The sequence below is a fragment of the Oncorhynchus mykiss genome, chromosome 19 (assembly GCF_013265735.2).
Source record: "Oncorhynchus mykiss isolate Arlee chromosome 19, USDA_OmykA_1.1, whole genome shotgun sequence".
Lineage (NCBI taxonomy): Eukaryota > Metazoa > Chordata > Actinopteri > Salmoniformes > Salmonidae > Oncorhynchus > Oncorhynchus mykiss.
Window position 1 is genome coordinate 45,953,436 of NC_048583.1, and position 9,165 is coordinate 45,962,600.

The 9,165-nt window shown below is 42.9% G+C and overlaps 1 protein-coding gene across 1 annotated transcript in view; it reads left to right on the forward strand.

The window, feature by feature from the left end:
• Window positions 1-6,890, forward strand: part of LOC110497997 (cytosolic 5'-nucleotidase 1A-like) — a 31,000-nt gene extending 24,110 nt beyond the window's left edge. The window contains exons 4-6 of the mRNA XM_021574522.2: window positions 4,000-4,122; window positions 4,537-4,724; window positions 4,920-6,890. Coding sequence (XP_021430197.1) covers window positions 4,000-4,122; window positions 4,537-4,724; window positions 4,920-5,300 — 692 coding nt within the window. The 3' untranslated portion in view covers window positions 5,301-6,890. The remainder of the gene's footprint in view (window positions 1-3,999; window positions 4,123-4,536; window positions 4,725-4,919) is intronic.
• The last annotated feature ends 2,275 nt before the right edge of the window (window positions 6,891-9,165 follow it).

Sequence of the window (9,165 nt, forward strand, 5' to 3'; positions counted from 1 at the left end):
ACTCTTTGGACATGGGTTTGACAATTTAGGTGTGGGAACACACATTGTCAGTTTCCCAGGCAGCAGGAACAGCCCCCTGCCCGTAGGTGGTGTTAACTATGTGTGTGATGACAGGGGCTAGATCTTCTGCATGCTCTTTTAGTAGCCAGGCTGGAATGCCATCAGGCCCACCCGCTGTACGTGGGCTGATCTGGTCAGAGCTTGCTTTATCTAGCCAATGCTGCACAGCTCAACCTGCCTTGTAGGTATGCGCAGGGGGAAGATGTCAAGACGTGTGGTGCTTGTCCATGCCTCAGCAAAGAAGCCATTTAAAACATCAGCCACGTCGTCATCTTCAGTTCCCTCAACCTGTATTCTAACTCCTGATGTTTTCTTTCATCCCAGTCCTTTGTTAATGAAGTCCCACCATTCCTTAGGATTTCTCTTCTTTAGGTCCTGGATTTCAGTTTTGTAGTAGTTTTTCTTTGCTTCCTTGATAAGCAGTTGCAGTGTTTCTGTATTTTCTGCATTTCAATATTTTCCCCCTCCATCTGTTGAAAATCTGTTTTACTGATGGCAGCCTTTATTTTTTTGGTCATCCAGGGCTTGTCCAGTGTTGTTGTTTTCTTATTGGCATGCATACATCAAGTGCAGTTTGAATGCAGGAGTTGAACGTCTACCCCTGTGCATTGATGATCACCACCTCGTATTTGGCAGACCAGTAAGTACTGGCCATACATCGTGCCAAGGCCTCCTTTCTGTTCTGGGCTGGGGAGTCGTCTAGGACGAAGCTGAAGCCACACACACTCAAACTCCTCTTTCTCTAGATCAGTTCTTATCTTTTCCTGCATACTGTGATTCACATACATAGCTACGCCCCCTCCTCTAATCTCCTCTCTGGACCTGTCATTTCTTCTATGAAAAAGAGAGTCATCTGGGATATTTTCGTGGACCCATGTTTCAGTGACACATCCCATGTCTGCATTTACTGATTGAAGTAGAAGTTCAAATGCATCCACTTTGCTTATCAATGATCTTGAATTAGAAACAAGCACATTCAGAGTCTCTGGGGTATTTCTGGACGTATTTGTGACATCACATAATTCAGTTAGATTCCAAAACATTTGGCCAATCCAACGTTATCAGAGCCATGCTTAATCTGTTAAAAGAGCAGGAAAAGTATGCATTGCACCAAAAACACAACTATAAAATACAAACATTTCAAACATTGTAACACATGTTACTCTTGAACAGATGATGGTGCTCTGGGTGCTCCACACAGCTGACCATTCCCATTTCCACACAGACTGTAAGAGCTAGTGTCCCTCAGAACACACGTCTGCTTAATGAAAACTTAATAACTTTAACTGTTTGGGTCCTTTTGTCCAAATGCATCATCATGTTGATGTGGCTGGTGACACTTCAAGGTTACTTTCTAAATGTAATCTGTTACAGTTACTAGCTACCTGTAACGTAACTTTTGGATTACCAGAACGTATATGGATTTGGATTAACCAAATCTGATTACTTTCAGTGACTTTTAGATGACTTTCCCTTTAGGAGGCGCAGATTAGTATCTGGCACATCTACACGGTCATAAAATCTGATTTTAAACCTAACCTTAACCACACTGCTAACCCTAATGCCTAACTCTATCCTTGAATTAAGACTAAAAAGCTCATTTATGTTTTCATACATTTTTACAATATAGCAAATTTTGACTTTGCAGCTGGCCCATCTATCAGAAATTGCACAGTTCTGCCTCAAGGATAAGACTCATCCCAATAAACATCAACATGCTTAAAACTTCTTAAGGCTAGGGGGTACTATTTTCACGTCCGGATGAAAAGTGTGCCCAAACTAAACTGCCTGCTACTCAGGCCCAGAAGCTAGGATATGCATATAATTGGTAGAAACACTCGAAAGTTTCTAAAACTGTTAAAATTATGTCTGTGAGTATAACATAACTTATTTGGCAGGCAAAACCCTGAGGACAAACCATCCAGGATTTTTTTTTTGAGGTCACTCTCTTTTCAATGAGTTTTCAATGTGGATCTAGATTTCTAAGGCAATTGCTTGCAGTTCCTATCGCTTCCACTAGATGTCAACAGTCTTTAGAAATTGGTTGATGTTTTTCCTTTGAGAAATGAAGAAGTAGGGCTGTTCAGAACGAGGGTCGAGTCTAGTGTACTGTTGTGGTTGGGGGTGTGCGACCTGAAAGCTCGCTCCACTTTGTTTTCGTCCGGTATTGAACACAGTTCATCCCGTCTTAAATTTGATTGATTATTTACGTTTAAAAATATCTGAAGTTGGATTAGGAAAGTTGTTTGAAATGTTTGGATCAAGTTTACTTTGTAGTCATGTTGCGCGAGTTGGAACCGGTGTTTATCTGGATCTATCGCGCCAAATAAATTGACATTTTGGAGATATAACGACAGAATTTATCAAACAAAAGGACCATTTGTGATATTTAATGGACATATTGGAGTGCCAACAGAAGAAGATCTTCAAAGGTAAGGCACGAATTATATCGTTATTTCTGACTTTTGTGTCGCGCCTGGTGGGTTGAAATGTGATTTTCATGTGTTTGTTTGATGGGGTGCTGTCCTCAGATAATAGCATAGTTTGCTTTCGCCGTAAAGCCTTTTTGAAATCTGACACTGTGGCTGGATTAACAAGAAGTTCATCTTTAAACCAATGTATAACACTTGTATGATTCATGAATTATTATTGTGAGTATTTCTGTTTTTGAATTTGGCGCGCTGCTATTTCACTGGGTGTTGTCAAATTGCCGCGCAAAGGGATCACTAAGAAGTTTTAAAAGGCATTAGAATAAGACAATAATGAATATTACCAATTGAACGACATCTATTGCAGGAGAAATCTATGTTAGAGTTGATATAGTTGGCCATAAATGGATGCTGCGCTTTACTTTATGGGTTGGTTATGTAGGCTTCTTCTAAACCATTGCTTTCCACTACAGATAATAATATGATTAGGCTATATCTTTATATTAAAAAAAGGAGTCTGTCAGATTTCCAGTCTTTCCAATTAATTTAATACTCCCTGATCTTCAAGAGTAGGACTTGGAAATATGAAAATATAGTTTAGCCAGATTGTTTTACCTGAGCATAACCCAAAAGTCTAATTATCCTAATCTGTTGTTGTTGTTTTTTGTCATGATGGACTGATGGACTCACTACCAAAAATTGGTACTTGCATGTGAAAAACTAGATGGTAATTTTCTATTAAGAAAATAAAAGCCCCATTCATGGTCTTCATAAATTATACTAGATATGGACCAGATGGAGCACAATACCACAGCGGAGTTTAAGAAGGGAGAAACTAAAACACATTTTTCACTTGCTGTCCACTGGCGCGTGGCGTATTCATTACTCCAATTCTGTTGCAAAATGTTTCTTAAATGGAAGCAAGCGGAACAATGGGGAGGGATCTACCTGAATTTGTCGAAAATAACCTCTTGTTTTTCTCTGTTTGTTTCCGTAATGAATACACCCTGAGGTGTATTCACCTGAGGTTCTGGGCCCTGGGTGTGGAGGGGTGTGGGTAATGGTGGGGTCAGTCCTCTCACCCCCTACCCTCACTAAAATACCCTGGCCAAGTGGAAACATCTGCTCTGCCTGAGCCCCTATCTCAGGCTCTTTCCTTCCATCTCAAACCTCAATCCACTTTTTTCTCTCCCTACTCCTCTCTAGGGATTTTTCTCTCTTTGTATCTCCCTAGCCTTTGGCAACTGTTATCTCATCCCCGGAGTGTAATCAGATATACAGCTGCTCAAACACAGCTCCATTGGCTCTCCTCAGACTCTGCTGGCACTGTTGGTATTGGGCTGCAGCTCATTGATTCAGTGCAACACTGAAGCTTTTATGATCGAACAATACAATCACCACACTCCCTTTTTCTGGGAGTATAATCCATCTGGCCACAGCCTGACGAATTTCTGAATTACAGCCAGAAACCATAACACTGACTCTATGCCCTTCTCTATTTCCTCTGCAGAGCTCTTCATTGAGCGTTTCTGTATGACGGGTGGGAACAGTCCCATTGGGTACCTGAAGGCTTACCACACTAACCTGTACCTGTCTGCTGACCCCATGAAGGTCCGAGAGGCCCTGGAGGAGGGTAAGTGGACAGAGAGCATAGTCTTATTAGTTACACTCTTAGAAAAAAGGTGCTATCTAGAACCTAAAAGGGTTCTTCAGCTGTTCCCATAGGAGAACCTTTTGAAGAAACCTTTTTGGTTCCAGATAGAACCATTTTGGGTTCCATGTAGAACCCTTTCCTCAGAGAGTTCTACATGAAACCCAAAAGGGTTATATCTGGAACCAAATAGGGTTCTCCTATGGGGACAGCCGAATAACCTTTTTCTCTAAGAATGTACTGTCAGTCTTATCGATGGACACGTAAGACAGTTATCTAGTTGTTTAATACAGCAAAATAAGCTTACCTTGATCAAGTGATACTGAGTAATCTCCCACTGTCTGTCTCTCTCACTCTCTCTCCCTTTATCTCTGCCTCTCTATCTCTCTCTCTCAGGGATCGCAGCAGCCACCATGTTTAATCCACCAGAGAAGAGAACAGAAGTGTCAGAGACTCAGCTGCGGGTGGCCTTCGATGGGGACGCAGTGCTCTTCTCTGACGAGTCAGAGCGCATCTTTAAGGCCCACGGACTGGACAAGTTCTTTGAGCATGAGAAGACACACGAAAACACGCTTCTTGATCATGTATGTTCACGTATCATTCTATAACACAATAGTTTGTAAATTGACAAAGCAATATCCCTCTGTACTTCATATGGATTAAGGAATCTAGTGCGGGCAGAAGAGGTTTGGTGTCTCTGTCGATTTTAAGTGACACATGTTCAGTGTTTGGGCCCATCGTGCAGCAACTCCCTCTCTCTTCTTCTCTCTTCCTCTCAGGGACCACTGAAAGGGTTCCTGGAGTCTCTGGGGAAGCTGCAAAAGAAGTTCTATGCCAAGGATCAGCGTCTGGACTGCCCCATCCGTACCTACCTGGTGACGGCACGCAGCGCAGCCAGCTCAGGCACCCGGGCCCTGAAGACACTGCGATCCTGGGGCCTGGAGACAGACGAGGCCCTCTTCCTTGCTGGGGCCCCTAAGGGGCCAATGCTGGAGAAGATCCGGCCTCACATATTCTTTGACGATCAGATGTTCCATGTGGAGGGAGCTTCGCAGCTGGGGACCGTGGCAGCTCATGTGCCATATGGTGTGGCTCAGAAACTGCCCCAGCAGAAGCCTGCTAAGGAGAACACGAAAGACTTTAACGCTGCCACCAAGTAGTCTGGATTTCACTCTCTTCCCTAACCCAAGGGACAATAAAACAACATTGTGTATTTGAATGAGACAGTCCTTTTCAGTGCCCTCAGTTTTCTGGGGAGAGAATCACATGACAATGGGAGAAGCATAGAGGGAGGGCATGCCATTTTCACCCGTGTCATGTGTCATCACAAGAGACAGTGCCAGTAGATGTAAAACAAAACGTCAAATATCGTATGCCCAAAAAGTGCTGTACGTACATATCCAGATCTTGACCTACCAAGGTAAAAGAACTGGAATTGTATCTAATTAACTCTGTCAGACCAGGAAAAATACAATTTTACAGCAATTCCTCAAATAGAATCTGCACACAATTGCAAGGTCTATCGCCAGTCCTGCAATGATGTAATAATGCTGTGAAATTGTGAAAATTTTAATACCATTTTAGTGTTAGAAATGTTTGAATATAAATGTCTCTTTGCTAATAAGCTATTTTTGTTTCATTTTAATTGAATACAATCACCGTAAGGTACTTAATTGTTACCCAGAAATGATTTAATATTTAGATGGAAACAGCTCCATTGGAACTTTACCATAGCATTAACGTTCCGAAAACCATCCTTTACATCCAAAAATCCACCCAAATATAGACTATACAATAGTTGTGGAGTTTACAGATCTGTGAATTGTAGCAACATCATGATGAAACTCCAGAACCCCAAAATGTATAAATGCATTATCTCAGTCTATACAGATATTTGGCAATACAGTATTTGTAACATTGAGGGGGAGGGGTGTTTATAAACCTACAGTAGACTGTACCTGTATCATTTCAGCATATCACATTTATCTTAGGTTGAAAACATGTTTACGGAATATGTATGGCATGTTATTGACGTCATTGTTTGTTCTATTATTTTGTTTCTAATCTAGGAAACTTTATTTAGTACCTTTGGTGTACTTTTGTTTGCTCCTCATGCAAGTTACTATATGTGCTGTATGGCTGCGTTTACAAAGACAACCCAATTCTGATCTATTTCCAATAATTGGTCTTTTGACCAAGATATTAGATATTTTTCAGAGCTGAAGACCAATTAGTGATAAAAAAAGATCAGAACTGGGCAGCCTGTGTAAACATTTAGTGCAATCTTAGCTCCTTTGGACGTCCCTAGCCTAAACCCTAACCTTAACAATTCTAAATGTCCATTTAAATGGTGTAGGGACGTCCTAAGAATCTTGGATACCCTGTCTAAACGCAGCCTATGCAATGTTAACTTAAAGTGCAAAAATGGACAACCTCCTCTCACTTTATAAACATGGGCACTGAGCCATTCTGTAAAAACATGGCTTCTGTGAGGAGATGGCATAATGTGTAAATTATATGGCTTTTATATTTGTTTATTGACATTTATTCCATTCAATCATCCCATATCCTGTGTTATGATACTGGTGGTTTGTACGGTTGTGGCTGTCAGTACAGCTTCATTTAGTCACATCAAGAAAAACTACAGTTTGTAGCCATGAACTACTACTGGTAGGGCCAGTCATGTATAGCCATAAGGGACATTTTGGTGACCTGCATGAGAGCATCAGCTGTTCCGGACGACTGTGTGATCATGCTGTAAGACCTTTAAACAGGTCCACATTCACAAGGCCACAGAGCCAGATGTATTACCAGAACGTGTACTCTGAACATCCGCTGACCAACTGGCAAGTGTCTTCACTGACATTTTCAACCTCTCCCTGTCTGAGTCTGTAATACCAGCATGTTTCAAGCAGACCACCATAGTCCCTGTGCCTAAGAACACTAAGGTAACCTGCCTAAATGACTACAGACCCGTGGCACTCACGTCTGTAGCCATGAAATGCTGGTCATGGCTCACATCAGCACCATTATCCCAGAAACCCTAGACCCACTCCAATTTGCATACCTCCCCAACAGATCCACAAATGATGCAATCTCTATAGCACTCCACACTGCCCTTTCAGACCTGGACAAAAGGAACACCAATGTGAGAATGCTAATCATTGACTACAGCTCAGCGTTCAACACCATAGTGCCCTCAAAGCTCATCACTAAGCTAAGGATCCTGGGACTAAACACCTCCCTCTGCAACTGGATCCTGGACTTCCTGACGGGCCGCCCTCTGGTGGTGAGGGTAGGTAGCAACACATCTGCCACGCTGGTTGCGTGCTCAGTCCCCTCCTGTACTCCCTATTCACCCACGACTGCATGGCCAGGCATTACTCCAACACCATCATTAAGTTTGCAGATGACACAACAGTGGTAGGCCTGATCACCGACAACGACGAGACTATAGGGAGGAAGTCAGAGACCTGGCCGGGTGGTGCCAGAATAACAACCTATCCCTCAACGTAACCAAGACTAAGGAGATTATTGTGGACTACAGGAAAAGGAGGACCGAGCACGCCCCCATTCTCATCGACGGGCTGTAGTGGAGCAGGTTGAGAGCTTCAAGTTCCTTGGTGTCCACATCAACAACAAACTAGAATGGTCCAAACACACCAAGACAGTCGTGAAGAGGGCACGACAAAGCCTATTCCCCCTCAGTAAACTAAAAAGATTTGGCATGGGTCCTGAGATCCTCAAAAGGTTCTACAGCTGCAACATCGAGAGCATCACTGCCTGGTACGGCAATTGCTCGGCCTCTGACCGCAAGGCACTACAGAGGGTAGTGCGTACGGCCCAGCATATCACTGGGGCTAAGCTGCCTGCCATCCAGGACCTCTACACCAGGCGGTGTCAGAGGAAGGCCCTAAAAATGATCAAAGACACCAGCCACCCCAGTCATAAACTGTTCTCTCTACTACCACGTGGCAAGCGGTACCGGAGTGCCAAGTCTAGGACATAAAGGCTTCTCAACAGTTTTTACCCCCAAGCCATAAGACTCCTGAACAGGTAACCAAATGGCTATTCGGACTATTTGCATTGTGTGCCCCCCAAACCCTCTTTTTACGCTGCTGCTACTCTTTGTTTATCATATATGCATAGTCACTTTAACTATACAAATCAAATCAAATGTTATTTGTCACATACACATGGTTAGCAGATGTTAATGCGAGTGTAGCGAAATGCTTGTGCTTCTAGTTCCGACAATGCAGTAATAACCAACGAGTAATCTAGCTAACAATTCCAAAACTACTACCTTATAGACACAAGTGTAAAGGGATAAAGAATATGTACATAAAGATATTTGAATGAGTGATGGTACAGAGCGGCATAGGCAAGATGCAGTAGATGGTATCGAGTACAGTATATACATATGAGATGAGTATGTAAACAAAGTGGCATAGTTAAAGTGGCTAGTGATACATGTATTACATAAAGATGCAGTAGATGATATAGAGTACAGTATATACGTATACATACGAGATAAATAATGTAGGGTATGTAAACATTATATTAAGTAGCATTGTTTAAAGTGGCTAGTGATATATTTTACATCAATTCCCATTATTAAAGTGGCTGGAGTTGAGTTGACTCAATGTTAGTGGTGGCTGTTTAACAGTCTGATGGCCTTGAGATAGAAGCTGTTTTTCAGTCTCTCGGTCCCAGCTTTGATGCACCTGTACTGACCTCACCTTCTGGATGATAGCGGGGTGAACAGGCAGTGGCTCGGGTGGTTGTTGTCCTTGATGATCTTTATGGCCTTCCTGTGACATCGGGTGGTGTAGGTGTCCTGGAGGGCAGGTAGTTTGCCCCCGGTGATGCGTTGTGCAGACCTCACTACCCTCTGGAGAGCCTTACGGTTGTGGGCGGAGCAGTTGCCGTACCAGGCGGTGATACAGCCCGACAGGATGCTCTCGATTGTGCATCTGTAGAAGTTTGTGAGTGCTTTTGGTGACAAGCCGAATTTCTTCAGCCTCC